This window comes from Sapajus apella, unplaced genomic scaffold, assembly GCF_009761245.1.
Source record: "Sapajus apella isolate SASKATOON/1434 unplaced genomic scaffold, GSC_monkey_1.0 scaffold8, whole genome shotgun sequence".
Taxonomy (NCBI): Eukaryota; Metazoa; Chordata; class Mammalia; order Primates; family Cebidae; genus Sapajus; species Sapajus apella.
Genome location: NW_022436948.1, coordinates 9,586,509 through 9,607,440, shown reverse-complemented (window position 1 = coordinate 9,607,440; position 20,932 = coordinate 9,586,509). Strand labels below are relative to the sequence as shown.

Below are 20,932 nucleotides of genomic sequence, written 5' to 3'. Positions count from 1 at the left end.
TCTCAAGCGATCCACCTGCCTTGGCCTCCCAAAGTGCTGGGATTACAGGTGTGAGCCACCACGCCTGGCCAAAATGAGTATCTGTTTAAGATTGAAGAAATTGGCCAGGTGTGGTAATCCCAGCACTTTGGGAGGCAGAGATGGGTGGATGGCCTGAGGTCAGGAGTTTGAGACCAGCCTGGCCAACATGGTGAAACCCTTTTTCTAAAAATATAAAAATTAGCCTGGCACAGTGGCGGGCACCTATAATCCCAGCTACTTAGGAGGCTGAAGCAGGAGAATCACTTGAACCCAGGAGGCAGAAGTTGCAGTGAGCTGAGACTGTGCCATTGCACGCCAGCCTGGGCAATAAGAGCGAAACTCCATATCCAAAAGAAAAAGTGAAGATTGAAGAAATTAATATCTCAATATAACAATGTCAATAAATTAAAATCAAATATTTCTTTCTTTTTTTTTTGGAGGCATTGTTTCCCTCTTGTTGCCCGGGCTGGAGTGCAATGGCATGATCTTGGCTCACTGCAGCCTCTCAGGTGCAAGTGATTCTCCTGCCTCGGCCTCTCATGTAGCTGAAATTACAGGGATGCGCCACCATGCCTGGCTAATTTTGTATTTTTAGTAGAGATGGGGTTTCTCCATGTTGATCAGGCTTGTCTCAAACTCCTGACCTTACGTGATACACCCGCTTCAGCCTCCTAAAGTGCTGGTATTACGGGTGTGAGTCACTGTACCTGGCCAATATCAAATTTTTTAGTCACTTTGAGAAGACATGTGATACTAACTTTTTGCTCTATTTCTTTTTTTTCTTTTTCTTTTGAGATGGAGTCTCGCTCTATTGCCCAGGCTGGAGTGCAGTGGCACAATCTTGGGTCACCACAACCTTCGCCTCCCGGGTTCAAGTGATTCTTCTGCCTCATCCTCCCAAGTAGCTGGAACTACAGGCGAGCGCCAACATGCCTGGATAATTTTTGTATTTTTTTTTTTTTTTTTGAGACGGAGTTTTGCTCTTGTTACCCAGGCTGGAGTGCAATGGTGCGATCTCGGCTCACCGCAACCTCTGTCTCCTGGGTTCAAGCAATTCTCCTGCCTCAGCCTCCCAAGTAGCTGGGACTACAGGCGTGCGCCACCATGCCCAGCTAATTTTTGTATTTTTAGTAGAGACGGGGTTTCACCACGTTGACCAGGATGGTGTCTCGATCTCTTGACCTCGTGATCCACCCGTCTTGGCCTCCCAAAGTGCTGGGATTATAGGCGTGAGCCACCGCGCCCGGCAGTTTTTGTATTTTTAGTAGAGACAGGATTTCACGGGGTTGGCCAGGCTGATCTCAAACTCTTGACCTTGTGATCTGCCTGCTTTGGCCTCCCGAAGTCCTGGGATTACAGGTGTGAGCCACTATCCCTGACCACTTTTTACTTTATTTCTTGTGTTAAAATTATTTTCTAACCCCAAGCTGTGGATGTATTAGACATTTTTACAGATTAAACATGTAATTTTTGCTAAGTTCTTAGCAATTATAGTGGCAGATATTTACCATTCCTTGATGTTTCCTAAAGTGTTTGTAGGGTATGTCCAGCTATTATTTCATACTTGAGTATGTCATACTCAAGTATGAAACAGGTTCAGAGGCACCCAGAGAAGATGGTATGGGTTTAGTACTCTACAAAATATGCTTTTTAAATGACACAAAGTACCACTTCTTTTGAAATCGAGCCCGGAAAAGTAAGAGAAATGTTCCAAGTTTTAGTTTTGTGTTGAAACTTTTTTTTTTTGAGTTGGGAGTCTCCCTCTGTTGCCCATGCTGGAGAGCAGTGGCACGATCTTGGCTCACTGCAGCCTCCACCTCCATACTTGACAGAAAAATCAGAAAATGCACCTTTTTGTACATATATACATTTTTTAAAATTAAAATGTGATCATACCATGTATGCTGTTCTGTAATTTTTTACACTCTGTAATAGTAAGTGTTTCAGCATCTGTATCAGTTGACTGTATTCTGCAAGTCATTTTTACTGGCTGCAGTATATTGAGCTTAATTTTATTGAAAAATAATCAAATCAGAATAACATACAGCTTTATAGCCTATTTTATCGAAGAGTTAATTTGTCTTTTACCAAGTTAAGAGGAGAGTGTTTATGTAAACCTGTGTCTAAGTAATGGTGAGCAAACCTGTAGATACTAACTTTTTTTTTTTTGAGACGGAGTCTCAGGCTGGAGTGCAGTGGTACAATCATGGCTCACTGCAACCTTTGCCACCCAGGTTCAAGCAATTCTCCTGCCTCAGCCTCCCGAGTAGCTGGGACTACAGGCATGCGCTATCACATCCAGCTAATTTTTGTATTTTTAGTAAAGACAGAATTTCACCATATTGGCCAGGCTGGTCTGGAACTCCAGACCTTGTGATCTGCCCGCCTTGGCCTCCCAAAGTACTGGGATTACAGGCGTGAGCCACCATACCCAGTCAATACTAACTTCTTGTTATGTTACTTTGCAGGCTTATTGCAGTATATTGTATCTAAAGCCGAGAATGCAGATCATCCTACGTGGACAGAAAGTGAAGACACAGCTGGTTTCGAAGAGTCTTGCCTACATTGAACGTGATGTTTATCGACCGAAATTTTTAGTATCCTTTTTCTTTTTATGATTCCTTATAGAGCATATATCAATCAGGTGTATTCTCCTTTGCCCCTTTCCCCTTCTATGTGGATAGGGATTCTAGTCTTCTCTAGCTTTGCCCTCCTTTGTGCTTTTAGACCTACTAAATAATGAAACAGAAAGGATGATTTGAACTGAGCGAAGTGTTACGTTCAAAATTTACCTTAATATTTTAAGTCTAAAACAGTGAGAATTACCTTTGGATTCAACTGCAGAAATAAAGATCATTATGGGATAATGATGTATCACAGAAATAGACTCATCAAAGCTTACGAAAAAGTTGGATGTCAGTTAAGGGTAAGCTTTATTTTTTATTTGAAAAGAAAATGTCTGTTTTCCACAAAAATTAGGATAATATATGCTATTGGGTCAAATGTTACGTAATTTTATTGTACCTTTTGCCTATGACTTTTCAATGTCAATTTTTAAAAAATAACATTAGTATGGTATTTAAATTATATTTTCTTTTCCTTTTTTTTTTTTTTTTTTTTTGAGGCAGAATCTCACTTTTTCCCAGGCTGGAGTGCAGTGGCACAATATCAGCTCAGTTCACTGCAACCTCTGCCTCCCGGGTTCAAGTGCTTCTCATGCCTCAGCCTCCCAAGTAGCTGGGACTACAGGCGCACTCCACCATGCCTGGCTAATTGTTTTGTATTTTTAGTAGAGATGAAGTTTCACCTTATTGGCCAGGCTGGTCTCAAACTCGTGACCTCAGGTGATCCACCTGCCTTGGCCTCCCAAAGTGTTCGATTATAGGCGTGAACCACCACGCCCAGGTTTATTTATTTTTACTTTTTGAGATGACTGTGTACATGGCTGGAGTGCTGTGGTGCAATTTTGGCTCACTGCAACCTCTGTCTCCCAGGTTCAAGTGATCCCACACCTTAGCCTCCTGCGTAGCTGGGACTACAGATGTGCGCCAGCACACCTGGCTACTATATGAATTTCTTTCTTTTCTTTTCTTTTCTGGAGATGGAGCCTCACTCTGTTGCCCAGGCTGGAGTGGAGTGCAGTGGTCTGATTTCAGCTAACTGCAACCTTCGCCTCCCTGGTTCTAGCGATTCTCGTGCCTCAGCTTCCCAAGTAGCTGGGACTACTGGTGTGTGCCACCATGTATTTTTAGTAGAGACAGGGTTTCACCAGGTTGACCAGGCTGGTCTGAAACTCCTGGCCTAAAGTCATCTGCCTGCCTCAGCCTCTTAACGTGCTTGGATTACAGGTGTGAGCCAGTGTCCCTGGCCCATTAATTTCTTATTTGATCCTGAACAGTCCTGTGAGGTGGGGACAGAATATTTCTTTTATCCCTATTTTATGCATAAGGAAGTTGGGGACCAGACACGGTGGCTTGTTCCTATAATCCCAGCACTTTGTGTGGCTGAGGTGGGAGGATCACTTGAGCCCAGGACTTCAAGACCATCTTGGGCACCATATCAAGTCTCTGTCTCAGCTGGGTGCGGTGACTCACACCTGTAATCCCAGCACGTTGAGAGGTCAAGGCAGGTGGACTGCTTGAGCCTGGGAGTTCAAGATGAGCCTGGGCATTGGGGCAAAACCCCATCTGTACAAAAAAACTCTAAAAATTAGTTGGGCCGGGTGGTGCATGCCTGTGGTCCCAGCTACTCAGGAGGCTGAGGTGGGAGGATTGCTGGAGCCCTAGAAGTTGAAGCTATAGTAAGCCAGGATTGTGGCACTGCTTTTCAGTTGAGGCAACAGAGTAAGACACTATCTCCAAAAAAAAAAAATACTACTGTCTCTACAAAACGACAAAAGCAATTAGCCAGTTGTGGTTGTACATCCCTGTAGTCCTAGTTATTTAGGAGGTTGAGGTGGGAGAGTGCTTGAGCCCTGGAGTTTGAAGCTACAGTGAGCTATGATTTTGTCCTTGCACTCCAGCCTGGGCAGCAGAGTGAGACCCTGTCTTTTACAAATAAGGAAATTGGGACTAATAATAAATAGTTGAAGCAACTTGCCTAAAACGTAACAGTGTGGACCTCAGACACAAACACATTTGAGTGCATTTGGATATGGATCCATTGCATATCTCTAAGATTTTGGTGATAATTCTTTATCTTACTTTATTCTAAGTTTTTTGTAGAATATTAGCTCTACACCGTATAGCACTGTGGATTCACCTTGAATATTAACAGGGGTTCTGACTCTGCTTTACCTGCTTTACATGGCATGAGCCCAAATACAGCATATTTGCAGAAGTAAATGAACTTTATATCTACCATGGAATGTAAATTTTTTTTTATCAGTTATGAATCTGACTTAAACAAGATACATATATGGCCCATTTTCCCACCCTAGTTAAATTGACATTGTGTGTATTTCCTAGTTAAGCTCAACGTTGTAAAAATGGGCTGTTAGAGCTAAATTATAATATTTGTCTTTAGCAGATGATGGACTGGGCCTAGTATTTGCATTCTGTGAATTTTGTAAAATGCCCATTGTGATTTGCTGTGTTGGGTGCTCAGCATAAAATGTTAATAAAATACAGAGCATGTCCTCACGGCTCAGTTTTGTGAGGGGACTGTGGAACATCCTTGGAAGCATCAGCAAAGGCTTTTTCTGAGTGTTGATTGAGTTGAGTCTCAGTTGACTTCATTGTACTGCAAAGTATAGAAGGGCTTTCCAGGGAGGGACAGCATGTGTAAAGGCAGAGAAAGAGGCTTCTGAGAGTATGACATCATAAAGGGAGTAATTTGCTATGGCTGGACCATATTTTAAGTGGAGAACAGAGGAATGAGAGAGGCACAATGATAAGGCTAGAAGGAAGATGGATAAGAACACAAATTAAAGGATCTTGTTATTACCGTAGTCTGAAATGGTGAACCTGATGGTTTTTGGTGGGGCAGAATTAGGATTAGTTGTATGGTTTCGTCTATAGTTATGTTTGTAAAAATTTTCATTTTATGAGTTACATGTTATTTTACTTTTTTCTTCATAGGCTAAGAAATATAGCTACAATCATGAATATACTTGTTAATCTCATGTAGATAATCAGAAGATGAATCATATTCTTGGAGTTCAACATTTTAGCTAGTAGATTTAAAAAACCAACCTAGATTTTTATTTCCTCATCATTAGTAACTGGATGTGTAATTTTGGATAAACGACTTTAATTTTTATCTCGCAAACTTATGGAATATTGCCTTTCAGAGTCTTTGCTAGTCACTACAATATCAGGATGAATTATTTGTGGTTTCTGTTCTCTAAGAAATTGTATCCTAGACCAGGTGCGGTGGCTCATGCCTGTAATCCCAACACTGTGGGAGGCCAAGGCAGATGGATCATGAGATCAGGAGATCGAGGCCATCCTGACCAGCATGGTGAAACCCCGTCTCTACTAAAATGCAAAAAATTAGCTGGGCATGGTGGCATGACCTTGTAGTCCCAGCTACTCAGGAGGCTGAGGCAGGGGAATTGCTTGAACCCAGGAGGTGGAGGTTGCAGTGAGCCGAGATCACACCACTGCACTCCAGCCTGGTGACAGAGTAAGAAAAACTCATCTCAAAAAAAAAAAAAAGAATTTTATCCAAGTAGAGGTAGTCCTTTTTCTCTTGTATAAAATTGGGAATGATAATACTTTTCTAAATGGATACTTGTCAGCATTCAAAGGGCTTTTGAGGTAGGGTCTAATGTATTTAGAAATTAACTCCCAGGAAAATGAATCACCTACGGTTTTTTTGTTTTGTTTTGTTTTTGTTTTTCAGCCTAAATTTGATGAGAATTGGCTGGGCACAGTGGCTCATGCCTGTAATCCCAACACTTTGGGGCTGATGCTGGTAGATTGCTTGAGGTCAGGAGTTCAAGACCAGCCTGGCCAACATGGTGAAACCCTGTCTCTACTAAAAATACAAAAATTAGCTGGGCTTGGTGGTGCATGCCTGTACTTCCGGCTACTTGGGAGGCTGAGGCAACGAGAGTTGCTTGAACTTGGGAGGTCTCGTGTCTCTTGCAGTGAGCCAAGATCACACCACTGCACTCCAGCCTGGGTGACCAAATGAGACTCTGTCTCTAAATAGATAAATAAATATGAGGATCATACAAGACAAAATATAGGAAAATACACAATCTATAATTCTTTAAGAATAATTACTTTGAGCATCATGTCTTATGCTGAAAATGCTGATTTCATTTTATTTTTCAGGCAAACAACATGGGTGTTGGAGTGGTTGGAATTATAGAGTGTAATTTCCTTAAGCCAACTCATAATAAACAAGATTTCGACTATACTAATGAGTACAGGTAGGTTACCTATTTAAATTATTGACTGAGGTTCCTAGGAAATGGATTACCAAGAAAGCAGGAACTTTCTCTATTTTCTACGAATCTCAGAAATACCTTATTAGTAAAGATAGGTTTGAATATACTACTTGTGATTGTGTAGGCTACAATTTCTAGAAGGGCAGATTGTTATATTAGCTTTCTATGTAAGTCCCTTCCTATTTTCTTAAAGTTCGATAATGTAATTATGATTTCATAAGTAAAATAAAAATATCCACAAGATGGCAAAATATTTAGTTTAAGTTATGAAAGTATTTCGAAAATAAACTTTAAAAAGAAGTCAATAATTTAAATAGGTAAATAGAGGGCCTGGCCAGTGCTGGCCTATAGACACGGTCTCTGGTTGACAGTGTGCGTGAATAGGTGGAGCTGGTCTGTAGAGGGTGCCTTATGTTGTTGGAGCTAGCAGAAGACTGCTGGTTGGCAGAGCATGGCCTAGTGGGCACAGCCAAAGCCTCTGGGAGGTCACTGGGCTGTAGCAAAATAGTAACAAGAGTGTCAGAACTTAGGCTGGATTTGGAGCTGAGAGACAATAAATTGGTAATTGACTCAATTAAAAAAGTCCGCTTGGTGCAGTGGCTCAAAACCCCGTCTCTACCAAAAATACAAAAAATTAGCCAGGTGTGGTAGCACGTGCCTGTATTCCCAGCTACTCAGGAGGCTGAGGTGGAGGATCGCTTGAGCCTAGGGAGATGGAGGTTGGAGTGAGCCAAGATGGCGCCACTGTACTCCAACCTGGATGACAGAGTGAGATCCTGTCTCAGGGAAAAAAAGGCCAGGTACAGTGGCTCACACCTGTAATCCCAGCACTTCAGTAGGCCAATGCAGGAGGATCACTTGAGCTGAGGAGTTTGAGACCAGCCTGGGCAACATAGTGGAGAGCTTATCTCTATAGAAAATAAAAAGATGAGGTGGGAGGATCATTTGAGCTTGGGAGATTGAGGCTGCAATCAGCCATGATTGTGGCACTGCATTCCCACCTGAGTGACAGAAGAGACCCTGCCTCAAAAAAAAGGCCAGAACGTTGTTTGGACTAATAAAGTCTATAAGCATCTGGCAAGACCAGTTAATGAAAAAGAGGAGAAAATACAAATCATCAGTATTGGAAATGAAAAAGAGGAAATTGCTGTAGAGTCTACAGACATGAAACATTAAGCAGATAGCGTGAACAAGTTTTCCCTATTTTAGATGATGTGGACATATTCCTTTGAAATTGAATCAGTTGGTTAGAAAACTTCCCACATACTAAATTCAAACATTTAAGGAAGAAGTGGCACCAGTCTTTTTATTTAAAAATTTAATTTGAAACAACACATAATAATCCATTTTTATGGAATACATGTGATATTTTATTACAAGCATATAATACGTAATGATCAAGCCAGGGTCATTGGGATATCCATCACCTCAAGCAGTTACCATGTTTTGTGTTAGGAACATTCCAGTTTTGCTCTTCTAGTTACTTTGAAATATATGAGTGTTACTGCTAACTATAGTTGTCCTATTGTGCTACCAAATCCTGGATCTTATTACTTCTAATTAACTGTATTATATTTATTTTATTATATTTTATTTTGAGACAGAGTCTTACTCTGGCACTAGGCACCAGTCTGGAGTGCAGTTGTGCAATCTTGGCTCACTGCAATCTCCTCCTCCTGCGTTCAAGCAATTCTCCTGCCTCAGCCTCTGGAGTAGCCCAGCTAATTTTTGTATTTTTTAGTAGGGACAGTGTTTCACCATGTTGGCCAGGATGGTCTCGATCGCTTGACCTTGTGATCCTCCTACCTGGGCCTCCCAAAGTGCGGGGATTACAGGTGTGAGCCACTGTGCCTAGCAACTGTATTATATTTATACTTATTCACCAGCCCCTCTTTATTTTCCTCTCTGCACTCCCTGTCCCAGCCTCTGGTAACCCTCACTCGGCTATGTCGTAAGATGAGTATTTTTTAGCTGTCATGTATGAATGAGAATATGAGATATTTGTCTTTCTATACCTGACTGACTTCACATAATGTCCTCCAGGTATATCCATTTACATCCATGTCATTACAAATGACGATTCTTGTGGTTGAATAATGTTCCATTGTGTATATGTACCATAGTTTCTTTATTCATTTATTTGTTAATGGGTGCTGATGAGGATGTGGAGAAAGGGGAACCCTCATACACTATTATTAGGAAAATAAATTAGTATAGTTGCTATGGAGAATAAGATGGAGGTCCGTCAAGAAAACTAATAATAGAATTACCATGTGATTGAGCAATCACATGGCTGGATATATATCCAAAAGAAAGGAAATCAGTGTATTTGAAGAGATACCTGCACTCTCATGTTTATTGCAGCACTGTTCACAATAGTCAAAGGTTTTATGAAGCTACATAACCTTGATAGTAAGCTCAGGAGTACAGGAAAGGAAATTTATATCAATCTCTCATCATAGAATTGAAAGTCTTAATTAAAATAATGGCAAATACCGTCCAGTGACATGCTAAAAGCATAATACCATTAAAACTAAGTGCGCTGTGTTCTAAGACAATATGGATGGTTTTAATGTAAAAAGTGAGTGTAGTTCATCATATTGATGTTAAATAAGAGAGAACCCTTATGGTTATCTACATAGATACCAGAAAAAGCACTTGTGATGATTATTATTTTTTTTCCACTTCCCACCCCGTGATTATTTTTAAAAGGGACACTTAACAAAAACTGTGAATCAAAGGGCATAATAACAGAGTATTTATACACACAGCAAGCAACATTACTAATGAGGGACAATTGTTAGCTTTCCCTGGAAGGGCGGGAAAGAGTTAAGGATATCAGCTATTCACTAATGTTCTTGAGAAAATAACTAATGTAATAAGGCAAAAGAAAGAAAAGGATTGAAAAGGAAAACACAAAGCTGTGTTACAGGTTGAGTATCCTTATCTGAAATCTTTGAGACCAAAAGGATTTGGTTTGGATTTTTTCATATTTTGGAATGTTGGCTTTATACTTACAGGTTGAGCATCACAAATCTGAAAATCTGAAATCCAGAATGCTTTGACGAGCCTTTCCTTTGAGTATCATGTTGGTACTCAAAAGTTTCAGATTTGAAGCTTTTGGATTTATGCATTTGGTATGTTCAACTTGTACGAGTAGTTGATAATGTTAAGTACCATTGACCCTTGAACAACACAGGGTTTAGGGATACTGAATACCCCTCAGTCAAGGATCCACGTATAACCTGACTCCCCAAAACCTTGAGAACCTACTGTTGAATGGAAGCCTGACTGTAAATAGGTGATTAAGCTGGGGATGCTGGCACACACCAGTAGTCCGGGCTACTCAGAAGGCTTGAGGCAGAATCATCACTTAAGCCCAGGACTTTGAAGCTGCAGTGAGCTGTGAGTGTGCCGCTGTGTTCCAGCCAGGGTGACAGAGCAAGACCTTGTCTCTTAAAAAAAAAAAAAAAAAAAAAAAAAAAAGAAAACCATCTATTAATGTGTTTTATATGTTAAATATTATATATACTGTATTTTTAAAATAAGCTAATGAAAAAATGTTAATAAAATCATGGCCGGGTGCCATGATTCAGGTGGGTATGGTGGCACACACCTGTTAATTCCAGCACTTTGGAAATCACCGAATCCTAGCTACTAGACCATCAGGGAACCACAGTCCCAGCACTTTGGGAGGCTGAGGTGAGTGGATCACTTAAGATCAGGAGTTTGAGACCAGCCTGGCTAACATGGTGAAAACCTATCTCTACTCTTTAAAAAAAATTTTTTTCTGAGACAGAGCCTTGCTCTGTCATCCAGGCTGGAGTACAGCGGCACAATCTTGGTTCACTGCAACCTCCGCCTCCTAAGTTCAAACAATTCTTCTTGCCTCAGCCTCCCAAGTAGCTGGAATTACAGGCACTTGCCACCAAGCCCAGCTAATTTTTTTTTTTTTTTTTTTTAAATAAAGATGGAGCTTCACCACCTTGGCCAAGTTGGTCTCTAAATCCTGACCTCAGGTGATCCAGCCGCCTCGGCCTCCCAAAGTGCTAGGATTACAGGTGTTAGCTACCACTCCTGTCCCCATCTCTACTAAAAGTAGAAAAATTAAACAGGTGTGCTGGTGGGCACCTGCAATCCCAGCTACTCGGGAGGCAGAGGCAGGAGAATCACTTGAAACCGCAAGGCAGAGGCTGCAGTGAGCCTAAATTGTACCATTGCACCCCAGACTGGGTGACAGAGTGAGACTTCGTCTCAAAACGAAACAAAACCCAAAACAAAGAAAATCATAAGGAAGAGAAAATATATTTACTGTTTAAGTGGAGGTGGTTCATATGTCTTCATCCTGGTAGTCTTCGTGTTGTATAGGCTGAGGAAGAAGAGGGATTGGTTTTGCTTTGGCAGGGGAAGAGGTGGCAAAGATGGAAGGAGAGGCAGACACACTCAGTTTAATTTTTATACATTGTAATTTCTGTCTGACTTTTTTTATTTTTATTTTTTTGAGTCGAAGTCTTGCTCTGTCACCCAGACTGGAGTGCAGTGGTGTGATCTCAGCTCACTGCAACCTCTGCCTCCTGGGTTCAGGTGATTCTTCCGCCTCAGCCTCCTGAGTAGCTGGGATTGCAGGCGTGCACTACCACGCCCAGCTGATAGATTTTTAGTAGAGACGGGGTTTCACCATATTGGCCGGTTTGGTCTCGAACTCCTGACCTTGTGATCTGCCCAGTTTGGCTTCCCAAAGTGCTGGGATTACTGTCATGAGCCACCATGCCCAGCATGTTTTTATTTTCCTAAAAATATCTCTGTGCAGTACCAATTCTTCCACTATCTGCTTCAGTTTCAGTGCGTGTATCATAGAAGTGTCCATGTTGTAAGAAGTCAAAAGCAGTCTTGAATAATTGGAACCCTTCTGCGAGATTGTCTAATGTCAGTTTGTTGTCTGGCACTGCAGCTTCTGTCTTCTTCCTCACTAACACTGGTTCAGAAACACTTACCTCCATCAAGTCGACTTCAGTTGATTCCTCAGGTGTGGCCTCTGTCCACTCTTGAATTCCTGCAACATCCATGTCTTGAAACTCTTTGCCCCCTACCTTTTTTTTCCTGTATATCCACAATCTCTTTGATGATTTCCTCATGCGGCTCTGTTGTAAATGCTGTGAAGTCATGCACGGCAGTGGACACAGAAGGAATTTATAGTTTTGAGCTTGATGTGTTTCACAGCTTTTTCTGTACTAATAATGGCCTCTTCAGTGGTATCATTATTCTTCTAGACTTTCATGATGTTTTTTCTGTGGGAATTCTTTTCCACAGTGTTAACCATCTTTTCCATGGACTACTGTGTGTAATGAGTCTTAAAGGTCTTATGACCGCCCTTATTTTCTAGAGGCTGAATTAAAGACATTGTGTTTCCAGACAAGTATACCATTTGGGTGGCTTTGGTGTTGAACTCATGGGATTATGGGTGGCCAGGGTACCTTGTCCAATATCAAAAGAACTGTAAAATGCAGTCCTGTACTGGCAAGTTAATTCCTGACTTCAGGAACAAAGATCAATGGAACCAGTCAGAAAAAGGGTTTCTCATGCAGGCCTTCTGTTTGTACAACCAAAAGACTGGCAGCTGGTGTTTGTCTTTTCTCTTCAAGGCTTGAGGGCTAACATCTTTGCAGATAATGGCAGTCCTGATCAGAAACCTGACGACATTTCCATGAAGCAGTAGGGTTAGCCTGTCCCTTCTTGGACTTAAATCCTGGTTTATGCTTCTCTTTTTTGCTGATAAATGTCCTTTGTGGCATTTTCCCCCAGAATAGAGTAGTTCTGTCTGCATTAAAAACCTGTTGAAACAGGCTGGGCATGGTGGCTCATCCCTGCGATCCCAGCACTTTGGGAGGCTGAGACAAAAGAATGGCTTGAGACCAGGAGTTCGAGAGCAGCCTGGGCAAAAAAAAAAAAAAAAAAAAAGAGAGAGACCCTGTCTCCACAAAATTTACACAAAAAATCAGCCTGGTGCTGTGGTGAGTGCCTGTAGCCCTAGCTACTTGGAAGGCTCAACCTACATATCAAGCAATTGTACTTTTTATTGTATTATGACTTTGCTTCTTGAGAAAACAACCAGCATCACTAGTGGCAGTTCATGTGGGTCCTGTGGTGGTATTCAAGGTTTACAGTATTGCACTAAATGATACTTACTGCAATATAAAATTTCTCAGAGATGCTTACATGGAGATAATATGTCATAAGGCACTTTAAGCAAATAAAACACGTTAGCTCACCAAAAGCAATAGGAGGTGGCTATGAAATTATAGTAGTGTTGTATGTACTGTAATTAATTTTATGCAGTTATAATTTAAGACTGCATTTATGTTTACATTTCTCTTGACTGCAAATGAAACCACTTAACAGTCTGTATATGCTCATGTCTTGATAAATTTTAACTTTTTAAATAGCTTTGTGTGTATTTTATGGTGGTAAATGATAGAATAGACTAGTATCTGTATTTTTTTTTTTTTTTTTTTTTTTTTTGGAGACAGGTTTTCCTTGTTTTTACCCCTGCTGGTGTGCAGTTGTGTGATCTCGGCTTACTGCAACCTCTGCCTCCCGGGTTCAAGTGATTCTCCTGCCTCAGCCTCCCGAGTAGCTGGGATTACAGGCATGTGGCACCACGCCCAGCTAATTTTGTATTTTTAGTAGAGACAGGGTTTCTCCACCTTGGTCAGGCTAGTCTCGAACTCCTGACCTCAGGTGATCCACCTGCTTCGGCCTCCTAAAGTGCTGGGATTACAGGCATGAGCTACCACGCCTGGCCTGTATCTTGTTTATTTTATGCCTTCACGACATACCTAATTCATTCTTAGTTTTTTGGGTATTTCTGGACAATGCAGTTCGTGTTTAAGTTTTTTTCAAATTATAACCCTCTAAAAATTTTTCTAATTTATTGAAAGAAAATCATATGTAAGAGCAGGTCTAACCCGTGTTGTTCAGGGTCACCTGTACCTTAAATGTTCTTTATTAACTATATATTTTGGAGTTTTTCTCTTCACAGTATCTATGTACTCATTACTAGATTATTTAGGATTTCTCTTGTGTTGGAAAAGAATCTTTTTTCTTGAACTGATTTTATGATTTACTTTTTAAGACTTACAATAACAGCACTGGGAGAAAAGCTGAATGATTACTGGAATGAAATGAAAGTGAAGAAAAATGCAGAATATCCTCTAAATTTGCCAGTTGAAGATATACAGTAAGTACATTTTTAAAAAATATCAACTCGGCTGGGCGTGGTGGCTCACGCCTGTAATCCTAGCACTTTGAGAGGCCAAGGAGGGCAGATCACGAGGTCAGGAGATGTAGAGCATCCTGACTAACATGGTGAAACCTCATCTCTAGTAAAAATTAAAAAAAGTTAGCTGGATGTGATGGCACACACCTATAGTCCCAGCTACTCGGGAGGGTGAGGCAGCAGAATTGCTTGAACTCCCTGGAGGCGGAGGTTGCAGTGACCCAAGATCGTGCCACTTCACTCCAGCCTAGCAACAGAGTGAGACTCCATCTCAAAAAAAAAAAAAAAAAAAAAAAAAAAATCAACTCACTTTGATATCAAGATGTGGTATTAGAGGATAGGTATTGTACAATGTTTCACAATCTTAGGACTGTAACTCATAGTAAGAAATAAATTCTGCAACATGAATCAGCACTCTGCCAAATCCTTGAAGAGAATGTAAACATGTATACATGCACACAAAACAATATGTACCCATATGTGTGATGCGTATTGTTATTATTTCATTTTAAGATGCGATGAATGGATTACGTAATAGTTTGAAAAACACTGGTATAGTGTATCATTAGGATGATGGGGCTGAAACCCAACTTGTGTTCATATTCTCATTCTGCTTAAGTAGCCATGTGACATTGAACATATTACTCGGCCTCTTGTAAACCTCCATTTTCTTGTGTATAAAATGAGAACATTAAGAGCATTTGCTTCCTTGAGTTACATGAATTAAATAATATGCCTGGCAGGCACGTAGTAACACATCACATGATAACAGTCCTATAAATGAATGAACAATATCTGTGTGTTCTTTATACATTATTATGCATAATTTATATATTATACATAATTTATACATTATTACAAAGATAACCAAGATACATAATGAAAAACAAGAAAGATGCAGCTCACTGTATACATTTTCCATTGTACTTTTCAATTTTTTAATATTTATTTATAGTTTTTATCTATTTATTTTATATATTATACAGATGGGATCTCACTATGTTGCCCAGTCTGGTCACAAGGTACTGGGTTCAGGTGTTCCTCCCACCCGAAGTGCTGGGATTACAGCCGTGAGCTACCATGCCCAGTTTGTATTTTTTAAATGTATTAATATACACATGCACTACCATGCCCAGTTATTTTTTGTGTTTTTTGTAGAGATGGAGTTTCACCGTGTTGTCCACCTGGTCTCTAACTCCTGGGATTATAGGCATGAGCCATCGAACCCAAAGAGTATGTCATAGAATTTTTAGGAAAGGAATTAAATAATAGCATCTTGTGGTAGAAATGACACAGAACATCTAATGAAGTATTTAAAGTTCATGTTTCTATGTTAATATTTTGTTCTTGTTTTGGGACAGGAAACGTCCTGATCAGACATGGGTTCAGTGTGATGCCTGTCTAAAGTGGCGGAAATTACCTGACGGAATAGATCAGCTTCCTGAAAAATGGTATTGCTCCAATAACCCTGACCCACAGTTCAGGTACCATAGAGTTGGTAGTACCCTTTTTGGAAAGACGGAAAGTACTGTTAACAGTGTATAAATAGACACTGGTGACGTGTTATTCCTATGTGATTTTCCTGACTAGAAATTGCGAGGTTCCAGAGGAACCTGAAGATGAGGATTTGGTACATCCCACTTATGAAAAAACCTACAAAAAGACGTGAGTGTTGTAGTGATGTATAGTGGGTAATAATGCCTAAAGCATGAACAGTGGTGCCTTGGCAACATTAGTTGATGCTTCTCTAAGGTAAACCTTATGTAACTGTAAAAGTTTGTAATGTGGAGTGCGTAATATCGAGGGCTTTAGAAACAGAAACTTAACGCTGTGGATACCAGCTGTTTCTTTCCCTCATTCTCATTGCCGCCATATCTCCTGAGTAGCAGAGTCCCACCACTTGGGGAAGCTGAGACAGGCGGATCACTTGAGGTCAGGAGTTCGAGACCAACCTGGCCAACATGGTGACACCCTGACTATATTAAAAATACAAAAATTAGCCTGGTGTGGTGGCACGCATCTGTAATCGCAGCTACTCAGGAGGCAGAGGTTGCAGTGAGCTGAGCACACCACTGCACTCCAGCCTGGGTGACACAGCGAGACTCCGTTTCAAAAAAAAAAACAAACAAAAAAAAGAAACCTGGCCGGGCACAGTGGCTCACGCCTGTGATCCCAGCAGTTTGGGAGGCTGAGGCAGGTAGATCACGAGGTCAAGAGATAGGGACCATTCTGGCCAACGTGGTGAAATCCTGTCTCTACTAAAAATACAAAAATTAGCCAGGTGCGGTGGTGTACGCCTGTAATCCCAGCTACTCAGGAGGCTGAGGCAGAAAAATTGCTTGAACCCAGGAGGTGGAGATTGCAGGGAGCCAAGATTGTGCCACCGCACTCCAGCCTGGGCAACAAGGTGAGACTCTGTCTCACAAAAAAAAAAAAAAAAAAAAAATTAGAAAAGAAACCTATGTGATGTTCTAGTTCAAAAGACTGTGATTCTGGACTGAGTTAACTGGCCTTAATGGAGAAAAAAAGGCCAAAGGTCTGCAGTTCATACCTGTGAGGATGGAAAAATTCAGGCAGACATTATGGTGCTACTGAAATAAAAGGTAGAAATTATTTCCCGAAAGGCCTACTGCTGATTGTATTGAAATAGAAGCAGAGTTTAGAGTGCCTTAGTAATAACTGCATAGTTAAATGGCAGGTATGTCAGTGGGAAATGGGATTGAGAAATAACAATGAGGTAAATGTAAACATGTTTTCATCTTTATTTTAAAGCAACAAGGAAAAATTCAGGATCAGACAACCGGAAATGATCCCTCGGGTAATTAAGCCTTCCTTCCTTTTTTTTTTTTTTTTTTTTTTCCTTTTCTTTTTTTTTAATAGAGCTGGGGGCCAGGTGTGGAGGTTCACACCTGTAATCTCAGCACTTTCGGAGGCCAAGGTGAGTGGATCACCTGAGGTCAGGAGTTTGAGACCAGCCTGGCCAACATGGTGAAACCCGTCTCTACTAAAAATACAAAATTAGCTGGATGTGGTGGCGCATGCCTGTAGTCCCAGCTACTTGGGAGGCTAAGACCAGAGAATTGCTTGAACCTGGGAAGTGGAGTTGCAGTGAGAGAGATCAGTGCCACTGCACTGCAGCCTGGGTGACAGAGACTCTGTGTAGACCAGGCTGGTCTTGAACTCCTATCCTCAAGTAATCTTCCCAAACTGCTATGATTACAGGTATGAGCTACCACAGCTGTCCAAGCTTTCCGTCTTATAGCTGTGTCTTATGTTGGATAATGCTTAATCAATACTGACTGTTAAAGTTTACTATGTATCAAAGGGATTTGGTTTATTTGTCTTCTTCTCTTGTACTTTTCCTTGCCCACCTTTCCAACCCTAATTCAACATTGTTCAGACTGTTAGTTTTATTGTTTAGTTGGATATCTTCTGAGGAAAGGGAAACAAACTTTTAAAAGTAGTAATGTTAGATAAGCAGTTAAGGAAAACGTCCCAGGAACACCCAGGAAGCCATATTCTAGTGCTAACCTGGACAGAAGCTATAGTGTTTTTCTAAGTGTTGACTACTCTGCCTGACCTCTCTCTCCTGTCTTAATACTTACTATGTTAAAGAGCTTTGGTTGAGTATAGATGCTCCTGGGCTTACCATGGAGTTACCTCCTGGTAAGCCATTGGAAATTTAAAATGTGGTTGGCCATGATTGGTGGCTCACGCCTGTGATCCCAGCACTTTGGGAGGCCGAAGCAAGTGGATCACTTGAGGCCAGGAGTTTGAGATCAGCCTTGGCAATATGGCAAAATCCTATCTCTACTAAAAATATAAAAAATACCTGGGCATGGTGGCAGGCCCTTGTTACCCAGCTACTCAGGAGACTGAGGCACAAGAATCGCTTAAACCAACAGGTGGAGGTTGCAGTGAGCCAAGATCTCACCGCTGCACTCCATCCTGGATGGTAGAGTGAGACTCTGCCTCAAAAAACAGACAGCACACAGAAGATATTATCAAAAATGTATTTAATACACTTAACCTGTTGAATATCATAGCTTTGCCTAGCCTACCTTAATTGTGCTCAGAACCCTTCTATTAGCCTACAGTTGGGCAGTCATCTAATAGTCAATTTTATCATGAGGTGTCAAGTGTCTCAACTTTATTGAATATTGAAAGTGAAAAATAAAACCAAAGTGATTGCTTGAGCACTGCAAGTACAGTTTCTGCTGAATGGGTATTGCTGTCGCCCCATCATAAAGTTGAAGCCGTTATAAATCAGAGGCCATCTGTATACGAGTAGGCGATGCTTGAGAAGTTTTGGTCTTAAGTCCAGTAGCAAAGAGGTCACCACATGTTAAATCTTTTTGGCTTTGTGGGCCACATAAAGTCTCTGTTGCATATTCTGTTCTGTTGCTTTGTTTCTTCATACCTTTTAAAAATACGAAACCATTCTTAGCCTACTTGCAGGCTGAATTTAGTTCGTTGGTTTAGTTTTTGATCATCCCTGGTGTATTACAAGGAATTTGCATGTTTACAATTGTTCTTGTGTCTTCTGGGATAAGGGGGAAAGGAAGATTATATCTTGTGTTTTGGGCATATCACACTAGAAATAGTTCGTTTAAGATCAGTATTTTTCCCTCCAACAGATTAATACTGAACTGTTGTTTCGGCCAACTGGTCTTTCAACTCCCAGCTTTTCTGCTAAGGAAAGTGTTCCAAGAAGAATTTCAGAAGGAGCAAATTCTTATGCAACAAGACTTCTAAATAATCATCAAGTTTCACCCCAGTCTGAACCTGAGAGCAACAGGTCAGTGGCTAACACTGGTTTTCCATTTGGGGAATATTAAACAGAGCCTTTAATTGACACTTTTTTTTTTCGAGACGGAGTCTCGCTCTGTTGCCCAGGCTGGAGTGCAGTGGTGCAATCTCAGCTCACCACAATCTCTGCCTCCTGGGTTTAAGCGATTCTCTTGCCTCAGCCTCCCAAGTAGCTGGGACTACAGGCATGTGCCAAAAATGCCCGGCTAATTTTTGTATTTTCAGTAGAGACGGCGTTTCACTGTGTTGGCCAGGGTGCTCTTGAACTCCTGACCTCGTGCTCTCCTTGCCTTGGCCTCCCAAAGTGCTGGGATTAACAGGCTTGAGCCATTGTGCCCAGCCTTAGTTGATACTTCTATGACAGTGATGCAATTCAGGATCATTGTAGTTTACATTGTGATTTGTAGGTTACATGAATATGAAAATCTTAAGGACAAATTGTCTTGCTTTTATTGTCTACACTTAGGCTAAAACCCTACTTCCACCACCTCTTAAATTATTTAAAAAATATTAATTGACCAGCCTGGCCAACATCGCGAAACCCCGTCTCCATTAAAAATACAAAGAAAATAACTGGGCGTGGTGGCAGGCGCCTATAACCCCAGCTACTTGGGAAGCTGAGGCAGGAGAATTGCTTAAAGCTGCGAGATGGAGGTTGCAGTGAGCCGAGATCATTGTGCCATTGCGCTCCAGCCTGGGCGACAAGAGCAAAACTCCATCTCGAAAAAGAAAAAATACAGAGTTTAATTGTATTCATTGTAGAGTTTGATCACATTGTCACCTCTTTGAACTTCTATATAGTATGAAAATTCCTGCTTTTAAAATGATCAGTACTTAAAAAAATGTGAAGCAATTAATAGTATGACACTATAGTGACCTGGAAATTCTTTGCAAAAAAGCCTATGGCATGCTGTAGGCACCTACTTTTATTGGAGGAGTGAATGGAGAAGGAAGGGAGGGAGAAAGAGAAAGTGATACATGAATGGTTAGCGATCTTGACTAGATTGATCAACGAAGGCTTTGTGATGAGGTGGTACTTAGGTTGCCTGGTTCCTGAAGTTCTGAAAATGGTAGTCTTGTAGATGGCCTCTTCCAAGTTAATAGAATGCACGAGAGTGGAGAAGAGTGAACATGATGTCTACAACTAGTGGATTAGACTGACTATACTGATGTTTGTTATTGAAAGAGGGGAATTTTTGATTAAATGACTTTGTTTTGTTTGAGATGGAGTCTTGCTCTGTCACCCAAGCTATAGTGCAGTGGTATAATCTTAGTTCATTGCAACCTCTGCCTCCTGGGTTCAAGCAGTTCTCCTGCCTCAGCCCCCAAGCAGCTGGGACTACAAATGCATGCCACCACCCCGGCTAATTTTTGTATTTTAGTAGAGATAGTGTTTCACCATGTTGCCCATGCTGGTCTCAAACTCCTGAGCTCAGGCAGTCTGCCTGCTTTGGCCTCCCAAAGTGCTGGGATTACAGGTGTGAGCCACTGTGCCCAGCCTATTAAACAGTTTTTAAAGCCATATTTATTCTCAAATTTATAAACCAAAGTTTATGGAAAGGGTGTATCTAAACTAAGTCTTAGGAAATACAAGCAGGAATTAGCTTGGTAAGAGAAATAATAGAGTAATTCTAAATTAAACGGGCAGAGTAAGAAGTAATTGATATAGCAGACCAGAGAAAGCTGAAACCTAAGGCTACTGGAGAATGGTAGAAACCTGACAAGAAGCAAGCCAGTTTACTCCACAAATCCCTAGAAAGTCTCCTAAGTTGGAAGCATCGGTGACTGCTGAAGGTGGAAGATAGATAGGGGCAAGAACCAGAGGCTCAGTTGGAAAATTAAGGTCGAGACCTCTTCCCAACCTGCAATGTCTCTGGTGAGTGCTCTTTCTCTGCCTCTGTCAGAAGATAGGAAATTTATTTTATGGA

The 20,932-nt window shown here is 41.1% G+C and overlaps 1 protein-coding gene across 2 annotated transcripts in view; it reads left to right on the top strand.

The window, feature by feature from the left end:
- The window catches only part of MORC3 (MORC family CW-type zinc finger 3), a 50,612-nt gene that overhangs the window by 18,858 nt on the left and 10,822 nt on the right, over nt 1-20,932 (top strand). For both annotated transcript variants that reach the window (XM_032276928.1, XM_032276930.1), the window contains 8 exons: nt 2,490-2,618; nt 2,828-2,947; nt 6,804-6,901; nt 14,052-14,156; nt 15,557-15,679; nt 15,786-15,860; nt 16,968-17,013; nt 18,833-18,993. In XM_032276928.1, coding sequence (XP_032132819.1) covers nt 2,490-2,618; nt 2,828-2,947; nt 6,804-6,901; nt 14,052-14,156; nt 15,557-15,679; nt 15,786-15,860; nt 16,968-17,013; nt 18,833-18,993 — 857 coding nt within the window. The remainder of the gene's footprint in view (nt 1-2,489; nt 2,619-2,827; nt 2,948-6,803; nt 6,902-14,051; nt 14,157-15,556; nt 15,680-15,785; nt 15,861-16,967; nt 17,014-18,832; nt 18,994-20,932) is intronic.